This window comes from Paralichthys olivaceus, chromosome 8 (genome assembly GCF_024713975.1).
Source record: "Paralichthys olivaceus isolate ysfri-2021 chromosome 8, ASM2471397v2, whole genome shotgun sequence".
Lineage (NCBI taxonomy): Eukaryota > Metazoa > Chordata > Actinopteri > Pleuronectiformes > Paralichthyidae > Paralichthys > Paralichthys olivaceus.
In genome coordinates, this window is record NC_091100.1 from 2,238,590 (window position 1) to 2,259,037 (window position 20,448).

At 41.1% G+C, this 20,448-nt stretch overlaps 1 protein-coding gene across 1 annotated transcript; it reads left to right on the plus strand.

Annotated features, from left to right (window-relative positions):
- The first annotated feature begins 483 nt into the window (after positions 1–483).
- On the plus strand, positions 484–19,811 carry LOC109640192 (complement C3-like). The gene is made up of 44 exons (XM_020104055.2): positions 484–696; positions 784–801; positions 875–910; positions 1,183–1,221; positions 1,343–1,532; positions 1,766–1,931; positions 2,189–2,259; positions 2,741–2,832; positions 2,949–3,031; positions 3,172–3,259; positions 3,799–3,901; positions 4,601–4,715; positions 5,503–5,615; positions 5,709–5,852; positions 6,174–6,389; positions 6,479–6,679; positions 7,262–7,417; positions 8,006–8,135; positions 8,630–8,698; positions 8,830–9,120; positions 9,299–9,545; positions 10,304–10,389; positions 10,477–10,616; positions 10,835–11,044; positions 11,211–11,271; positions 11,853–11,936; positions 12,018–12,221; positions 12,411–12,486; positions 12,578–12,740; positions 13,457–13,570; positions 13,696–13,846; positions 14,272–14,435; positions 14,801–14,956; positions 15,045–15,104; positions 15,399–15,489; positions 15,765–15,816; positions 16,092–16,179; positions 16,592–16,681; positions 17,442–17,547; positions 17,640–17,729; positions 17,819–17,902; positions 18,399–18,479; positions 18,622–18,769; positions 19,314–19,811. Exons 1-44 carry the CDS (start codon positions 617–619, stop codon positions 19,456–19,458), a joined length of 5,292 nt encoding a protein of 1,763 aa, XP_019959614.2. The 5' UTR covers positions 484–616; the 3' UTR covers positions 19,459–19,811.
- The last annotated feature ends 637 nt before the right edge of the window (positions 19,812–20,448 follow it).

Genomic DNA, 20,448 nt, shown 5'->3' on the forward strand with positions numbered 1-20,448 from the left:
TGGCACAAGGGCAACTGCCTTTAAACAGTGTGGCATCACAGGTAACTGCTTTTAAACAGTGTAGGGGCAAAGGAAACGGCCTTTAAACAGCCAACTGCCTTTGATGCCACACTGTTTAAAGTCACTCAGGATATAATATGGTGGAGGATGACAATACAGTTTTTAATGTAGCTTTCTTTTGACACAGATGATGGTTAAAAATGTCTAAAAGATGAGATTGATCCTCCGTAGAGGAAAATCACAATCAACACAACAGGAACAAGGACAAGTGGAAAATGTCATAAGAATAAAAAATACTGAGAAATAATAACATATATCTACATATGAGGATGTTCTTTTCAAAATTAGCAATTTAATGAAACATACATTTTGTTTTTGACTGTGTGCTGTGGCTTTAAATCCCATAAGAGAGAAAGAAATCTCCATGAGTCAATATTCACTGTGTCAGCAGCGATTTATCTGTGAAATAACCTTTTGCCACTGACCCTTTGACCCCCTGTCCTCAGCTCTGTGCCTCCAATTCTGCAGTTTGTGTGTGTATGCATGTGTGTGGGAGGGTCTACTTTAGTGGCTGAGTGTCTCTCTGGTGGCTACAGTCCACAGAGACACAGCCAACATGGGTCCATGGATGCTTCACAGCATTTTATTTCTCCTGCTTGTCTGTAAATCCAACGGACAGATGGACTTTATGAGAAGGTGACGAGTTTCACTGCTTCTCACTGATCAGTACAGTTTCTATCTTTAAAGTGATGATCACTAATGAAGCTGTGTTTGTTTTTACAGACACCACTGGGAACACAGGTACGTGTGTTTGAGTGTGTGCGTGTGTGAGTGTGTGTGTGGTTTAAATACTAATTTCTGGATATTCCCTCAGATTTACACCATTTGACAGATATCATCCATTCCTTGAGTAAGTAACCAAAGCTGTTTCAACAGAAAACTTCATATTGATAATATATAAATATTTATTTTGCATGAGGGTAATATTGCTTAATGTTTTGACAATGTAATGGAAAATATTACACAATATATAGATCCAAGCTACAAGCTCAGCAATAATCTTTTTACATTTTATTAGTATAGAAAGAACAGAGTTTAAGTTCACGTCCTTTTAATTTTCACATGATCTCTATTGCCTTGTTACAATGCTTCACTGTTACAATGAAATGTGTTTATTTGCAGGAATCCAGATGTAAAAGACACAGTTCAAGCTACACCAAGGTACAGCTCCTCGTCTGAAAACACATTGAAATACTGATGGGTTCAGGTTTTCTCTCTCTCTCTACGTATGAAGGATGAGTCTTAGTGTCTGTCTCCTGCCTCATCCCCTGACGTCCTGCAGGTTCACCCTACTGGCTCCAGACCTGCTGAGGACAGACAGCCAGGAGAACATATACCTGCAGGCTGATGGCCAGTCCAGTCCCATTACCGTCTCCATCTCCATTCAGGACTTCAGTAAGATGGCCACGCTTCTCCAGGACTCTGTCACTCTAAACCCGGAAAACGGCTTCCAAGCTCTCAAGACTTTACAGGTGCATCTCTGGGGTCATAGCTTGAGGTCTCTAAGTTTTTGGTGTTTGAGTCAGATGCTGAAAAGAAGAGCTGCAGCAATGGACAGTTTAAGAAGTGTTTTCTGAACATTTGAGCATTTAAACATTTTCAAATAATAACACAAATTATAACCATCAACCTGAATATGAGCAGAATATGTCTCAGTAAAGTATCGATTCGATTGAATCCTAATTCTGTTGCCGTTTCATCTCAGCTTTCTTCGGATCATTTGAATCGTGATGAGAAAAAGAAAAAGTTTGTGTACCTGAAGGTGAACTTTGGCAGCCTCCACTCAGAGGAGAGGTTACTGATGGTGTCGTTTCACTCTGGATACATCTTCATCCAGACAGACAAACCCATCTACAACCCTGGAGACACCGGTGAGACCTGAAGATGCACAAACACACAAAGCTCTGCAAAGGATGTGACCTATGCTTTATAAGGTTTATTGATGATGTTAATGTTTCTGGCTGAAGGCTATACGAGGACGTAACGTTCAATAACTTCTATTTCTCTGTGTCAGACCTTTTCTCAAAACTTGAGTGAAACTTTCCAGTGCATCTGTATCCCAAATGTTTGGATGTGTGAATATTTCTCAAGTGGTTTTTGGAACTGATGTCCATGTTTTCCTCTCCAGTTCAGTTTAGAGCCTTTGTGTCGTCTCCTTCCTTTAAGGCCTTTGACACTTCCATCACAATGGATTTTAAGGTAAATAATTAGTCTAATATTAATTAACAGATGATTAATCAGAAATGTATTTTATCAATTAATCATTTTATAACAAAAAAAGGTAAACTTGTTGCCTCTTTTCTCTGTTTTAATATCTTTCATTCGTTTAATCAAACTTTAAAATTATATTGATTAGGAAGTTAAGTGGTGCCTCAAATTAAATTTCGGTTTCATGACATTTTTTTGTTGTTGCTGTATTTAAATGAACAAAATTTCGTTTTACCTTTCAAACTTTTGCTTAGTGGAAAATATTAATTTTTCGTCTCGGACATAATCACCTCCCTTCAAACTACCCATAGGAGTTGGTCCCCACCATGAGCAAGTTACCACTTCAGTCAATAATCAAAAATAAAGTCTGATTGACTTTACCCTTCTTGTACAAAAATGTTACACAAAGTGCTTGACAGAATAAAATTAGTAAAAATGCCATGACTCCTACTGATTTGTTCCTGTGTTTCAGAATCCAGACGGTGTTGTAGTTAAACAGATACTCAGGATGAGAGCCATCAATGGCATCTTTGCGAACAAGTTCCCTCTCTCTGAAATTGTTAGGTATGTTCTTTTAGACGTTTAAATTACAAATGTCAGTGTTTCGGAAAACTGTGAATGTAAAGAAAGGTGTGTTTTCAATGGTAAGCTTTCACCTGTCATGTGTCAATGTCCGACAGTGAAGGAACATGGACGGTGATTGCAAAGTTCGACGATTGGCAGCAGAACACCTTCACCTCGCAGTTTGAAGTGAAGAAATACGGTAGGTGGAATCAAACCGTTCACTTCGGCTAAGAACGTCAGTCACAGCTTGATGTTATCTTATCATTATCACGTTTCAGAACGGCTCTCTAACTACATAATAAAGTTCTGTTTTCATTTTCATGGCGTGTTGCGCTCCAGTGCTTCCTGCTTTTAACGTTACCTTGACACCCAGGAAGTCCTATCTCGACCTGGACGACAGTGAGCTGGAAGTAGAGGTCTCGGCCAGGTTGGTACCACACATTCATACTGATACCAAATGTTACTGCAATTTATTTTACATCTGTTAGCTGCTTTTAATTACCAACTGTGTTAACCCACACTGCTACTGATTGAACTTCTGCTGTCACTCCTGTTGACTCTGAACTGTAAATAACGTCTCTGATTCCTCTCACGGTACAAACACGAAGCTAAATATCTCAGATAGAGCCGCCACCATCTTGTGCTGGTGACGTTTTGGTGTCTTTGCAGCAGCTATTGTGGAATTGACCAATCCCAAATCAGTTTGAGCTGTCAATCATCACGTTTCACTCCATGAAAATTATTTGGCTTCACTTTTGGGAGCTGTCATGTCATCCATCTTTCTGTAATCTAAAACAGAAAACATCGCAAGTTAAAAAAAACCTCTCATAATGTCAAATAAAGTGAAAAAAGATTGGAAGCAAAATTGAATTTATTGACCCATAACACATCCTTCTGTCAAGGTTCATGGAAATCTATATGGAAAACACAGACTGTTGTAACTGTTGTTGTCATTGGGACTTTCAGGTACCTGTATGGGGAACCGGTCCAGGGAACGGCCTATGTGGTGTTTGGAGTGAAGATCAACACAGAGATGACACGGCTTCCTTCAGTGAAGCAGGTGTCAGATGTGAGTGATTGATTACAGCTGCCACATTAATGAACGGTCAGGTTTTTAATTGGTTCTCATTGGCATTATCTTCTGGAGGAATTTATTGGTATCAAGGTTTATCGATATTTTTTCATTTGCGGGCCATGCTAAGCTCTGAGGTTTCTGTTGACTAGTTTCCATTAAGGCAAGATTGACCTCAGTTTCTGTGTTTTTTAAACGGGAGCTGGTGAGAGCCATTAGAATCAACCATACAGAGTAAGTATAAGTAAAAGTAAGTAAGTAACTTTTACTTATGAAGCACCTTTCAAAACCAAAGTTACTGTACAAAAACAAACATTTAGATAAAAACAGCATAAGACACAAACAGTAGAAGAATAAAAACCACAGAAGCAAAAACAATGGAACCATAAGGACTAGAAATTAAAATATTTACAAAATAGGTGAGTTTTTTAACAACTTCTTAAAACTGTTGATGGACTCTGCATTTTTTATTACTAAGGGAAGACCGTTCCAGAGGGTGGGAGCATCGACAGAAAATGCCCAGTCATTTTAATCTTGATTATGGGATGGACAGAGGGCCTCGGTCAGGGGCCAGTTCGTGTAGTGCTTTATGTAATTAATTTAAAAATCTAATTAAACCAGCTGCAACAGAAAACAGTCTTCATGTCTGTAGAATGTTTCATAAAATTACTCTTGTGTGTTCTTGTTTCGCTGTAGCTGGATGGAGGTGTCGTCAGGCTCAGCATGGAGGAGATCAAGAGAGCGTACCCCGACATTAGGTCCTTGGTGGGAAATTCAGTGTACGTCAAGGCCTCTGTGCTCACCAAGACAGGTACGAACACCAAGACAGGTTCGAACACCAGAACAACAAAGTTCAAGTGACATTTTTATCAGGAGCGCCTTCATCTAATTTCCATAGTTAAAATCAGGTGCAAATGTAGAGGACAGAGGAAGCTGTCTCAGCATTTCAAACGAAGTCTGGAAACATGGACTGTGCAGTGTTGTTGTTGTGACGCACTTTGTTCAGTTTGCTTTGTTTGCACAGTGCAGCATGACCAAACTCTCCATAATGTTGTAACCAGCCCACGGATCGATGGCCTCATCTGTGCAGCTCCACTTTTCAGAAAGGCAACTTGTAGTCAGATGTGTCTCAACACACCCTTTAACCCCCTGAATAAACTGCCTGGTGTCCCAACACTAAGTTAATGTTATTTTAGACGTTTGAAAGCAAAACTCCTGAACATTCTCAGCTTTAAATAACTGGCAGCCAAAGGAATTCTTAATCCTGAATAGACGTGAAACTCTTCTTATTTAAACACCTTTATTTTTATTTGCTTGGATTTTGCCCAAACTGTGCTCTTGCACTCAGAAATGTTGCTGCTTGCTCTCAGATTTCCTGCTCTGTATATATATGCAGGCGGTGAAATATCAGAGTGCAAGCACACAGTTTGAGTTCAAGCAGAGCAAATCTAAGAACAAGCATTTGATAAGGAGCAAAAATCTGAACGTCAAACGTTTAAGTCCTGCTCTCAAACTCAAAAACCATGAGTTGAGAGTCACGGAATTATTCGAGTTTGAGGTTTTTTCTCTTTTTTGACTTTGATTGTTCTTCTGTACAGGCAGCGACCTGGTTGAAGCCGAAAAGAGCGGGATAAAAATCGTGGAGTCTCCGTATGTCCTATCCTTCAAAATACCAAAGTACTTCAAGCCTGGCCTTCCCTTTGACTTTACAGTAAGAACAGTCGTCTGGGTTTTGCGGGATCTTCTGATCATTGACTGTGAGTGAATAAAATCACAGAGACACATTTTTAACGCACCTGTCCAGATCCAGGTGAGCCACCACGATGGTTCCCCGGCCCACAATGTTGAGGTCAAGGTGAACTTGTTGGATGCTCCGCTGGTCGTCACCTTCGGAACTGCCAGAGCCACCATCAACATGCCCGCCAGGCAACACCCTCAAATTATTACTGTCAGTACTTTTGCTTTTACTCACACAGCGTGCGGGTTTTTATTTTTTTTATCCTTTCATTTTTACTTAAACTGCTCTGCTACTGCTTTGGGTTTTGAACAAAATCTATTCTGAGAAGATGAAATAATAATTTATCTTATGCATTCGTGGATTTGTTGTTTGGTGTAAATCAGTAAAACTATTAACACATTTAAGCAGTTTTTTTCCTAAATATGTAAAGTTGGTTTCGAAAATCCTGAAACCATCATTGTCCTATTGTCTTTATGTTATTGCTGCTGAACAAACAGATGTCTCTCTTTGATCTGTGTTTTTTATTCTCAGGCTGAGACCACAAAGGCTGGTCTGAGACCAGACCAACAGGCCAAAAACAAGGTGCTTGTTCTACCGTACCAGAGCTTCAACCGGCGCAGAGCGAACTATCTGTACATCTCCATGGGGACCAACACGGTGTCTGTTGGAGACATTCTGTCCGTGAAGTTGACCATCAGTGCAGCTGAGTCTACAAACAGAGGCGCCATCAAACACATCACCTACCTGGTGAGACAGAGCATGTGCGATACAATTGGAGAAAGTAAGTAAGTGAGTTGGAAAATAAAGTAAAAAGTTAAAAAATGTTCTCCTCTCAGGTGCTCAGCAAAGGCAAAATCATAAACGCCGGACGTGTGGATGTGACTGGTCAATTGTTGACTGCCGTTGCGCTGGTGGTCAAACCGGAGATGATGCCATCATTCCGTTTTGTGGCTTTCTACAGCATCCCCTGGGTGGGGCGTGAAGAGGTGGTGTCAGACTCTATCTGGGTGGATGTGGTAGATTCCTGTGTTGGAGGGGTGAGTCTTCAGCTCAGATGGGTGTTTCATGACTGAACAAGATCATAGCAACACACAGCGGAGAAAAACTGGACTATCCATACATTTCTGCAATACTGCTTTCAGACCTGCACTCCAGTTCAGACGCTTCTCTGAGGTTCGGTATGTGAGAACACAAATGTCAGAGTCAGTGGCTCTGCACCTTTTCTGGATCTTTTACTGCATCCCCCTCAGTAAAATGTCACAGTGAGCGAGGGGACGTGTTGATGAGGTTTCTAACACGTGACTGACATGAAACTGGAAGAAGACAAATATCTCAGTCTTCTATGCCGTATGCGTAGAAGACATCAACTTGGAAAAACGAGGAGATTCCAGAACTTTTGGTGATAAGGGCCGTTACAGTGTGGGGGGTGCAGTAAACAAAAACACTGATCTATCCACAGCAGAATTTATACGTCTGATGAACAAGTCTGACCTGAACAATCTCCTGCTGCCCGGATCCAGTTCTATAGATATTAGATCAGTGTTCTGTAGTTTTTCTACTTTCTATGCAGTAAATTCTCTTGTGTGTCAACGTGTTCTTTTATTATTTCTGTCTCACAGTTGAAAGTTGGGCCAGTGGACGGCATTCATCGAGACTATGCCCCTGGGAAGAAATTTCGTTTTCAGGTCAGAGGTGACCCGGGGGCAAACGTCAGCCTTGTGGCTGTGGACAACGCTGTCTACCTGCTCAACAAAGACAGGCTCACACAGAGAAAGGTGTGTGTGTGCAACAGCCAGTGGCCTGTTGTGAACATGATATCTCAATAATGCCTTAAGGGAATTTTTTCAAGTTTGGCACAAATGTTGACTGACTCAAAGATGACCTGATTAGATTTTGGTGATTGAAGGTCAAAAGTCAAAGTCAGTGGGACCTCACAAAACAATTTTTTTACCTTCTGAACACGATATCTCAAGTCTGCCTTCAGGGAACACTTGTCACTTGGACTCAAAGAAGAACTGGTCAGAGTTCTGTGGTAAAGGTTATTTTTAAGACTGAAACTCTACTGGTTTTTAAGTGAAGCAATGAAATATACTGTCAATGGTTAGAGTTACTATGGAAACATTAAAGAAAATTCTTTGTTGCAAAGCAGATGTGAATTCATCTTATTTTTCCAATTTACCTTTAAGGTTTCAAACAATAATCGTCATTTTACAAGTGACATAATAGCTTTTTAAAAAATTATATGGTTTCACGAGTCATCAGGTCATTTGTTGTTATGCATCAATAATCTTTTAAAGAACACAAAACTGAAAACTAAAACACAAACCAATAAAAAGCTCATGTGTCGTTATGTCTCACATCAGATGTGGAACGTGGTGGAGCACGGAGACTTTGGCTGCACCCGCGGGGGGGGCCAAGACGCCAAAGGGGTGTTCAGAGATGCCGGACTTCTCTTTTCTTCCAGTGCCGGATACAAAACTGGAACCAGAGAAGGTGCCTGTCAACTTCTGTTCTGGGAATTCTGGCTACTTTTTTCACGTACATGCTGCTGGACGACTTAATCATTGGGTGATGTCGATGTTTTTATTAGTGAGAAAAGTAATTAGAACACGTGTATGGATTAATGAACAGATGAAATATATGACTGATGCAAAGTCTGCCTAAGAAATACTGCCTGAATAAGTTCCTTTTATTTTTATGTTGTGATTGGTGTTATAAACTTTATTCAAAAAGTTTCATGCTAATCTGATCAGTAGTTTTTATTCTTGCTTAGAAACAAATAGGGTTGAAAATATAACCTGCTTGGCAAATGTAAATATTAAGTTAATGGATCAATAGATTTCTCTCTTCTCCTCTTCCTCATACACATCCTCTCATCTCCTCTCCTCATCTCTTCTCCTCTCCTCACCTTTTGTCTCCCTCCTCCTCTCCTCTTCTTCCTCCTCTTCCTTTCTTTCCTCCTCTTCCTCCTCCTCTACTCTACACAGCCCTGCAGTGTCGCGGCAGTACCAGGAGGAGGCGCTCTGCTGAACTGCTAAAGCGTAAAGCTCAGCTGGGTGAGTGTCCTCTTCTAACAGAGCATTTGTGGGATGGATTTCTCTTCAAATACAATAAGTTTACAGTGATGCCAATAATAGTTGATAATAAACTATTGATTACTGATATTGACCCCCCCCCCCGTCTCCAGAGAGTCTCTACAAGGAAAAGCTGCAGCATCGTTGCTGTAAGGACGGCCTTAGGGAGATCCCCATGCCCTACTCCTGCACACGCCGGTCCCTCTACATCACCGAGGGCTGGGAGTGTATCCGGGCCTTCAGATACTGCTGTGCCACTTACAGGGACCAGCTGTTTGACACTGAGGTTCCCACCACCCCACCACCCATCACCACAACACCCCCCACAACCAGCGCGCCACCCAGACCCACTTTTTCCTTTCGCTTTACTTCAGTGGGCCTCAGTCCAAGGCGTCATAACAGAGGTAGGTTCTGCACCTCAACCTTCATCTCTCCTCAAAATACTTTGAAATGTGGTGCTGTGATGTTGACCATGTTCTTCATATTAGTTAAGTGTGAGGAGGAGGTTTGCTATTAAACTTGGATGTGCTGCAAGTTGTTTTTGTAGCAGTTTTCAGTTTGAACCATTTCTTCTTTATTCAGTTTATTCCAGCCCAGGCTTAGTATCAATACAATCAAGTGGGCGCATGACCAATGAAAATAAAGACTACATGATGGAAAGACATATGGTGGAGGGGCAGGCAGCACCAGAGGAGGAGGAGGAGGAAGATGAAGAGGAAGAGGAAGAGGGGGAGTACCTGGATGAGAGTCAGGTGTATCTGCGTTTCAAGTTCTACGAGTCGTGGCTGTGGACGATTGTGAACCTGCCGAGCACAGCAGACACAGACGGGTGAGTGACGAAGGAGAGGGGAGGTCACATCAAGTTTAATAAAACTCATCATGTGGAAAGTTTGATTTGACTCTTATGTTATTGATCTTCACTTCACAGTATCATTTGTTCCTGTGGAGATGAATGACATCCTATATATTATACTAAATGATTTAAGATGAATGATCTAAATAAAGGTTGTGGAATAATTGCACATAGCTTGTTTGCTTTAAGCCCTGTTTGTATTTATAGGTTAGATAATTAGATTCTGTGATGCTGCACTGGAGGTTTTCAATCTTTGGTTGTTAGAATAAAAATGAAAATCCAACCAGACATGTGGTGAACTTCATTTGAGAGAAGAAATGAGTTGAACATTTCATCATGTAGCACAGTGACTTCCTGGGTTACGTCATGTTGTGTTTGTCAGTGATAACAGAATCAACAGAGCTGACTCTTGTTCCCATCTGTGTAATTTGTGTTGCTCTGTTCTGTACTCTGTACTCTGTGTGTGTGTATTTGTGTGTGTGATGCCTGAAAGTGTGTTACTTCCTCCCCCTCATTGTTCTGGTACGTGCATCAGTCAACCTGAACTCACCAAGTGCTGTTATTGTTTAAGTCAAAATCAAACAGCATTTTTTCATCTAATTTAGGTTTTATTTGTATATTTGTTTGTTTTCAATATTTCTGCAGCACATTGCACATTACTTTTAGGGGGCATCTATTTATAAGCAACTTTTTCTCTGAGAGCTTTATAACACAGACATTAATCTGATCAACAGCTTGGCGACTGTGAACATGGAGAACCCTTTACCTGACAGCATCACAGAGTGGGGAGTTCTGGCCATTAGTGCTTCGCCTCACACAGGTAGGAGGGCGATGATGATGGGGAGGAAGAGGAGGAAAAGGAGTGAATGAAGATGTCTAATCACACACCTTTTGGAACTGTGTGTAGGTTTCTGTGTGGCCGAGCCGTACAACGTCAGAGCGTGGAAGCATTTCTTTGTGGACCTGAGGCTGCCGCATTCAGTGGCGAGGAATGAACAGGTCGAGATCAAAGCTGTGATCCACAACTACGGCTCCGACGACCTGCATGTAAGAGTGTCACCAGAGAAAGGTTTAAAAAGTACAGGATGGATTTTCTTTAGTATTATTTCATGATGCTGAGGCTTGTGAATCTCATTAGTTTTTGCAGGTATTTAGTCATAAAACCAAGTAAAATGTCAACTTATTCGAATAAATGAGTTAATGCACTAAAACAAGAGGAAAAGTGAAACATTGCTGAATGTGTCTTGACTGATTTTCCTGTTCAGGTGAGGGTGGTGCTGATGAAGACGCAGGACATGTGCAGCATCGCCTTTAAGGACAGACACACACAGGAAGTGATGTTGCCGGCCGGCACTTCCAAGGCGGTGCCTTACACCATCGTGCCGCTGGCGGTGGGGAAACTTCCTCTAGAGGTGCTGGTGGTCGGCAGAGACATGATGGGAGGAGACCACATCCAGAAGTTTCTACGAGTGGTGGTGAGTCACACTTGAGCATGAAAATTCATCGCAGCATAAACAGGGTTTGGTAATGAGAGTTGGTAAAGTTGATTCCTTTAAAAAGCAAAAAAATTATATTGTGCAATAGAAAATGTCTCGTGCGTTAACTTAATTTGATAAAAATCTGCGTTTATATTGAAATCAGCTGGATGGAGTGCAGAAGACTGAAGTGCGGAGTTCAGTGTTGAATCCGTCTGCTGAAGGAGGTGAGTAGACTTCCTGTTATCTCCTGTCAACTGCATGTTAATCAGTGGCGTCACAGCTGAGAGGGTGGCCCCTGGCCCCTGAGAATGGCTGATTACGTTAATCCACAGCAACAAAAAGTTTCTCCCTTAGATTTTATGATTGGTTATGTCCAGGAGTCCGCAACACCATGGTCGGTCGGTCGGTGGGATGGATGATAGATTTCTGTTTGTTTTATGCCTCTACTCCGGCAACAGTTTCCAAAATTGTTTTCTCTTTGTCCGTCCCTCTGTCCCACTCTTTTTAACGCCATCTCTCAGATGCGCCAGGAGCAAATTTTTTTGAATTTGGTACAACTGTTCCCTTGGAATTAAAGTTGAACTGATTAACTTTGGTTGTAAAAGGTCAAAGGTCAACATAACTGTGACATCATAATGTTATGCAGAAAAACTTTTCGGAGCATTATTCAGCACCATAACCCTGGAGGTATATTTCCTGCAGCTTGCCTGGCTGTCAGAGACGAGACCTCTAGATTTCAGGGTTGACTCCTCTTCAGGTTTATGCAGTCATTAAACATGTTTGTCTCGGGATCCATCCTCTGCAGGAACACAGACGGTTCGTGTGGAGAGGATCAAGCTGGAGTCAGTCGTGCCAAACTCTGTCCCGGAGACATTCATCAATGTCAGAGGTCAGTCACTATCAGAGCAGAGATAAGGATCACACCTCAGAGAATGAGCTGATTCCCGACCCCCCCCCCTCTCCTCTCCAGGCAACGTGTTGGCAGACAGCATCGATAACTCCATCAGTGATGACTCTCTGGCATCTCTGATCCAGATGCCCGGCGGCTGCGTGGAGCAGAACTTGGCCAGAATCACTCTGCCGCTCATCGCCACTCTTTACCTGGAGCGAACCAACGACTGGGAGAGCGTGGGGGTGCAGCGCAAGGCTGAGGCTATCCGATACATCAGGAGAGGTGAGAGAGGAGGGGTGGATGGGAAATGGTTAGATGGACGATGGATGGAAGGATGGACTGAAGACATGCTGAAGAGAGCGATAGCCAATTAACTTGATGGATGATGAATGGAAATATTTCACCCCTTCACATCCCCTCTTTAAATTATTTTATGAACCCTGACCTTTGACATCGACTCTTATTTTTCAGGCTATGAGAACCAGCTGGCGTACAGAAAGCCTGATGGCTCTTACCCCCCCTACAGGCGTGAAGGTGCAAGCACATGGTAATTGTGAAACCCTCTACCTGTTGTCTGAGAGCATATTTATCCACACTGTGTTTGAACGTGACTAAAGGTTGGCTGATGTGCATGTCAGGATCACAGCATACGTGGTGAAGGTGTTCTCCATGGCTCACTCTATCATCGGCATCAACGAGCAGCAAGTGTGCGACCCTCTGATCTACCTGGTGAAGAACAAACACCGCTTAGTTCCGGGAAAGTTTGTGGAGGACAACCCTGTTTACAGCACTACCATGACTGTGAGGCACACACACACACACACACGCAAATATAAACACATAGTATGTAATTGTACCTGAAATAAGCTTTTCCACGGTTCCTTTATTAAATAACTAGTCAGTCACCCACTGTATGGGCCTGTAGAAACTGAATCATGTTTATCACAAATCTCTGGTAACAAGAGAATTTATACCTCCGCCAAAAGCCCCATTTTGAAACTATATTTAAATCCTGATTTTTATTTGGATCTGCACCTAATTGCACACACTCATGAAAATCAGTCACTTACATCTCAAATCGTTCTTTTGGAAAAGTATCCGAGAAAAGCAAATCTCAGATCTTTTGCTTTGTCCGGATCAGCACCAAATTCACATGTCTTCTTTTTGAGCTCATATCCCATCGTTCCACTGAGTTTAGTAAAAATCAGTTCGGTAGTATTTGCATGAAACAAACAAACCAACCCACAAACTAGAACAGAGGTGGAAAAAAACATAACCTACATGGCAGATATAAAAATGGAGAAACAATAGCACTGGTGTTATTTTGTTAAGTTGTAGATGTAACTTAGGCATCACTTACCACTCCTCAGAACCACAGGGTTCTCCTGCTGTTTTGCATCAACAGTGCATCGTTCAGGAAGAAACACAAGAAGCAAGGAACAAAAAATGCACCTGAGAAATTAAATTAAAAAAAATTTGGAAATTGTGCTTTGAGTTTAAAGCCTTTTATTTCCCAGGGCGGACTCAGAGGCGACGACCCTGAAACAACCCTGACAGCCTTCGTCCTCATAGCGCTCGCTGAGTCCAAGCAGGCGGGGATCCGCTGCGCGAGTGCAGATGTAAACTTGGATGTAAGTTAAACTAAGAACAAAGAAACTGCAGTGTCACATTTCATCTGTAAAATATTTTCTTTACTTTATTGTTATGATAATTGGTTGTAGAATCAGTAGTTGTATTAAAACATCTCTTGTCACAGATGATCATTGAAAGGACAGCCAAGTACCTGATGAAAGCACTGCTTTTGCCGGGGAGGAGGCCGTACACTGTGGCCATCGCCTCCTACGCCCTGGCTCTGGTGGAGAAGGATCGTTTCAGCCTGACGTGGTTACTCAGAGCAGCAGCTCCAGGTCACCGGCACACACCGGTTTCATATCTGCAAAGACATCAAGTTACTCATCATCTCTTAAGAAACTTGGTTTTGTGAAATGTCATTGACTTTTGTTTCAGAGAACTAAATTTTACACTAAGAGAATTCAGTGAGAACGGTTAAGTGCACTCAGAGAGATCACACCTCCACCAACATTCTCCTTATGAAACCACATTTAAATTCATGAGATCAAGATTTTCATTTGGATCTGCACCAAATTTCAAACACATATTTTTTCATCAAGATCCATGAATTAAATTCAGTTTTATTTGTAAAACGTCAATGTTGAAGAAAATGTTGAAAAACGCACAACCTCGCCAATGTTGATATGTTCTTGATAAGTTTTTGCGTAATCCTTCAAACTAACAGACAAACAAAACATGCCTTGTTCTCTCTCTCCTCCAGGTGGCAGTCACTGGCCCGACAGTCATAATGACTTGTTCACCCTGGAGGCAACCGGCTACGCCTTGCTGGCTCTGGTGAAGTTGGGAAACATGGAGCAAGCAGCAGTAGCGTTCAAATGGCTGAACAGCCAGCGACGAAGAGGCGGCGGCTTCGGTTCCACTCAGGTACCACCAGCAGAGGGCGTCTGGCGTTCTTTTCTCATTTATTCACCTGCTACATATCTCCTCAATTAAGATGAAGCCATAAAGCACCTTCCCCTGGAGGGAAGTAAATAAATTACCAAAGTTAGCTCCTCATCCTCGTTAGCTCAAACTATTAGTCGACTAAGTAAAAATAAATATTTTTGATGTGCATCAGAAAAACCCACGACAGGCAGAAAATGAAAACTCAGGCTGGCAGATTTGAACCCTTAACCCTCTTGCTGTGACATGTCAATGCTAACCACTGTCACACCGTGTCCCTGCCCCAATTTCATCAGTGAACATGAGACGACGGGTTTGTTTGTTTTCCTCCTCCTGTCCTCCCCCAGTCCACCATGGTGGTGCTCCAAGCGCTGTCAGAGTACCAGATCAACAAACCCCCTCCCGGCGACCTCAGTCTGGATGTGGACGTCAGGATTGCGGGTCGCAAGGAAATCCGTTACCATTTCAACCCCAGCACCACCTACGCTGCTCGCTCCTCCAGGGTGAGGCATCAGAGAGAAAGTGAAATTGTGAAACATTCAGGTGTTCGTCACGGTTACTGATATCTGCTCTGGGGCTTCTCTCGTGCAGCTGCCTGCGAATCTTGATCTTGAGGTGGAGGCTCGAGGGAACGGACAGGGGATCCTGGAGGTATCACTCTATAACACAGGACTCACACACTGGAGGCTTTAGTTGAAATGCTGCTCATTCACTTCAGTTGTTCTGTTGTGACGCTTTTCACGCACTGACAGCTAGATTAGCATGTTACTACAAAACTCAGCTAGGTTGTGTTTCCACGGTGTCACGCCTTTTATTCCACTCAGTTCTGTTTCTTTCTCTACTTATGTTCCAGATACGCTAACTATTATTTAAGAGCAAAGATTTCTTTTTAATGTCTGCTTGTATTGATCCATTTAAATGATTGCCGTCGTGTTTGTCTCCAAGGTTGTGACCTATTACAACCAAGTGCATGAGGTGGATGAGAAAAGACCCTGTGAACACTTTGAGCTCAACGTCACCATCGAAGAATCCAGTGGTAAAGTTCTCATGTGACGTCTTGATCCTCTGTGTTATTTTCTGTTTTCTAGCTGAGGTCACGTTTACTCCCACAAGACAATGAAATGCATTTTCAGTAAATATTTCAAATCTGAACAATCAGTTTCAACATAAAATGTCAATAATGCTAAAGTGTTTTTAAAGAAAAATAAAATAAACTAGATATTACATCATACACATAATATCCTCAAGGGATTTATAAGTATTATTCATTATTAGCCTAAAACAATAATTCTTTCTTTGTTTGTGTAACAGAGAAGCCTCCAGCAGATGCAGAGAAGTCCTACCAGATCACCATCAAAGTGAGGTCAGTTATTTTCATTATTATTATTCTTGTCTTCACATGATTTTCAAAACTCAATTTGAACAAAACCCTAAAAGGCTGCTGACTAAAATATTATAAAGTTTATATTTGTTAACTGAACTGAACTCAATTGTTCAAACATTTTATTTGATAGGATTCTTTAATCGCAGGTTGACTCACTTCGATGATGTTGCTCCAATTTGGATCCTTTAGAGACGTAGACTGTTGTCTGTTTGTCGTCGTCCGTCATCAGTTGTGTCTTCTCCGTCTCTCTACAGAGCGCTGGGACCCAGAGACGTGAGGATGGTCGTCCTGGACGTCAGTCTGCCCACCGGCTTCACCCCAGAAAACTCAGACCTGGAGATGGTAGCTCTTTTTACATTATGGGAAATTATTTCAGTTCAAGCCACAAAAGTTTTCATAGTTTCGTAAATTTACTGTCAATGTTGTTTATTTTATATTTTTGGGAAAAAACACCTGAACGGATATAATCTGATAATTTCACTTTTTAAAATTAGAGCCTGAAGGATTTTTTAAAATGAGAAAAGAAAACACAAATACAACCAAATATATAGAACTTGAATTTAAAATCTCTCCCTGCCTCTTCATGCATCACTAAAGAATGCAAACAGTTTTTAATACTAAAAATGTGTTTGATAAGGGTCGTGAAAGAAAGTTTTGTCATCAAACCCTAACTCATGTCGACCAGAGAATTTTAAAAAAGTTTCCTGCATCATGATGACCTGCTAATTCTGTGTGTGTGTGTGTGTGTGTCCAGTTGTTGAACTCAGTCGACCGTTACATCAATAACTTCCAGATTGTTGATAACCTGAGTGACAGAGGCTCCCTGATCATCCACCTCTTCAAGGTAACTACGATATTCTGAAGATTGTGTTTTCACTCCCGTCCATTTGTTTGTGTGTTAATTCATTAATTAGCAAGATTGCATTCAAATGAGTGAACAGATTTTCATGGAACTTGGTAGAAGTCAGAGAAATATCCATTAAATTCTGGTGCGGATCCAGATCAGGGATTATTTGTTTCACTTTTTTTTTTAAATTGTAAAACAGGACATTTTTGAACATTTTCACTGATTAAGTATAATTCATGGATCTTTAATGGAAAAAATCCATCATATTTTCGAGAACATATATAAATGTGAAATGGTGCTTGATTGAAGAAAAAACTTCCTCACAGCTCCTTCATGCCAGATTACATATACTAACATAATTTTTCACTTTCAGTTTCTTTTTTAAAACATAAATGCAGAATACTTTAATTAATTTGCAGTATTTAATGTAAGTATTTTGTGTAGTGTCACATTTAAAAAACGTCCTTCTCTGCACCTTCATACCAAAAATGTCCCCAGGGAGCCCAGAGGGTGAAGAGGACAGTTGTTGAGTTGTTCTTCCATGAAAAACTCCCCTCTCTAAGTGGTGATTTAACCTCTTGTGTCTCTTTTTATTTTATTTTTCCACAAAGCAGGTTTACTGAATGGTCAGGATGACTTTGCCTAATAATACCTGGAACCAAATGTTTTAGTTCCAAGTTTTTCTGGATAATTGACTTGAAGGTTCAGGCTTGTTTGTAATGTAAGGTCTCAAAATAAACTGTCCTCGTCTCCTCAGGTGTCCCACAAAGAGCCAGAGATCCTGATCTTCAGGCTCCAGCAGAGCTTTAAAGTCGGCCTCCTCCAGCCGTCCTCTGTTACTGTCTATGAGTACTACAGCCCAGGTGGGAGAACACACCCTGAGCGTCACATCACATATTCCAAACAAATATTTCAAATGTAAAAATCGTGTCATCTTGTGGTTTCTGTCTCTCAGATCGTCGCTGCAGTCGCACCTACACTCCCAGAGAGGACAAGGAGGAGCTCACTCAGATCTGCAGAGACAACGTCTGCCGCTGCACACAGGGTGAGTGTGTGTCTGTGTGTTCAGGGTGAGTGTGTGTCTGTGTGTTATTCTCACTGTCGATTAACTTTGTGTGTCTGCTCACACCCCAGGTGACTGCTGCTTCCCCAAAGCCGACAGTGAAAGTTTCTCCACCGGCGTCAGAGAGACGTTTGCCTGCAAGAGTTTACACCATGGTACACACACACACACACACACAAAGAATTTGTTAAACCAAACATGAACATTTGAACATACATCAGTTTGAAACCATCTTTGAGAAACGTACACTTTGACTTTTTAGCCCCATCCACTAACATTTTTATTTGACGTGTACTTTTTTAGTTTGATCCACAGACCATATAAAGACAAAGAAAGATAAACAACATGACAGCCAAAGCATCTTTATCGCCCCCTGGTGGCTGGCTGCAGTATAGGTCATAAACCCTCCACCATGTTAGCAGGTGGGAGATAAACCGAACTAAAATTATTCATTTATTCCAGTAGGAATGAGCCTGACAGAGCATCTTTTTAAATATTGATTCATATTTTATTAGCAGAATTTGAAGCAGTTCTCAACAAGATGTGGAAACAGTGACTTTCTCCTCATGCTGTCTGTAATGCAAAAGTCAGGGATGATGGTTCATCCTCATGAACGTCCGAGTTTTCGTATTAACATCTCTCCCTGTTCAGTTTTCCGGGTGAAGGTGCTGAGTGTCAGCCAGAGTTACTATGACAAATACGAGATGGAGATCACACAAGTGATCAAACTGGGTCAGTGCACACACACAGTTTGAAAATATTCATATCTGTTATTTTTGGATAATTAATCAAAGTATTAATTTGACAATCCAGTTATTTATGCGACGTAGTTCAGCGTTAAATGGGTTCAGGTGTGTTGTTTTGTGCCGTCCAGGTGTGGAGGCTGGAGTGAAGGTCGGTCAGGAGAGGATGTTCATGTCTCACGGAGGATGCAGAGAGGGACTCAACCTGACGCCAGGCTCCCAGTACCTCATCATCGGCCCCAAAGAAGACCAGTGGAACATTGACAGCGACACAAACAGGTGAAAACACAGAGGCCACTTTATTATATACGGCTGTGAAATCTAATGCGATCCAGTAGAGCTCAGATAGAGATATAATATTTATAACATCTTATCTTAATAATCTAGTTACCATCCAACTCAAGACAGAAGGAGATCTGATGATCACACCTGTAACCAATCAGGTTTTAGAGTTAAACCTGCTTACATATAGAAATACAGAAATAGATAAATAAATGTAGGAACACATGAATAAAAAAATACATGTACACATTTATAAATAAAGGGATGAATAAAAACATGAATTACGACATAAATAAATGTAAAAATCTAGAAATAAATAAATGTAGAAGTTAGCTAGTTACTTAATCAATTACTGGAGAAATTAAAAAACAAATTAATGTCAAAACACAAATAAATGAAATAAATAAATGCAAGAATACGAAAATAGCCATTTCCATCGCATTTATCTATTTAGTTGTTTATTCTACACTTTATTTAGATATTTTTTTTCCTCCAGAGAGTTGTGAACCAAACCTGTCTGTCTTTGCTCTGTGTGTTTTAGATTCATCTACATGTTGGGGAAGGACACGTGGGTGGAGCGCTGGCCCTCGTCTGCAGAGTGCTCCACCAGTTCGAGCCTGGGGGCTAAATGCAAAGGTCTCCAGGATGCTGCACAGGAACTGTCCACCAACGGCTGCAGGCTGTAGCTGTGTCTCGTTTCAGTCAGAACTTCTTTTGTTTTTCTCGCAACAAAATTAAATTGACTTCTGAACTGAATTCTGTTTATGATCACAGGCATTAGGGCGAAGTGTTGTGAAGCTAAATTAGTATTTTATTCATTTTTTGTTTGTGTTGATTCTGTAACTATTGAATCAAAGACATATATTATATGTCCCTCCCCACGCTGCCCTCAGTGCTGTCTGACAGGCAGCGAAAAGGAGGAGGATTAAAAAAAAAACATGGAACAAAATCCTTTTTTCTCTCAGTGAATAAAATTTTGTTCTTGATATTTTACATTTGACATTTTTTGTTCTTTTCAATAAAAAACTATGGGAGCACATTTCCGGTCGCTGTGATAAACATTTTTTTTAAATCCTTGAAGTCATTATAATGAGAAACTTTCTCAAAATCATGACATCTGAAAATTGCTTTAATACTTTACTTGGAATACTTTTTCAAAAGGCCGATTTTATGATATCCTCACAATCTTTATTTGACTGTACAAACAAATATAGGAGCAGGAGATGTAGTATATGTGTGACCTGAGTAATACATATCACTAGAAATTTAATTCTGAGGTGATGAATGGTCATTGTGGCGTGAAATAAGTCTGCAGAAACAGGTACTATCTCAATGACAGTCTCTAGTTTTGTTGTTTGAAATTCCGATTCAATTTCTTCATAATAAAGGTTTACTTAATATTCATAGACTGGTTATGACAATTCCTTATTAAAGACGATATCTTATAAAGACTGTACAAACAGCCGAAGAGAAGGACAACAAATCTACTCGCTGCTGCAGTTCCACTCATAGTAGCTGCTGCTCTCATCTGTGACTTCAAACTATTCAAACGTCCACAGATAAATAATGTGCACAAGACGAAACTCAGTCACATCACAGACACATCTACCTACAACACAGGAGAGTCTGAGAGTAAAGACGGAATCTGTAAGAACAAGAAGAGGTCAAACTGATAA

What these genes read in the sequence shown, in the direction of transcription:
- LOC109640192 (XM_020104055.2), top strand. Translation starts at nt 617, where the DNA reads ATGGGTCCATGGATGCTTCACAGCATTTTATTTCTCCTGCTTGTCTGT. An exon ending in AACACCCTCAAATTATTACT is followed by an intron (nt 5,853 to 6,173) that starts GTCAGTACTTTT and finishes TTTTATTCTCAG; the next exon opens with GCTGAGACCACAAAGGCTGG. An exon ending in CAAAACTGGAACCAGAGAAG is followed by an intron (nt 8,136 to 8,629) that starts GTGCCTGTCAAC and finishes TACTCTACACAG; the next exon opens with CCCTGCAGTGTCGCGGCAGT.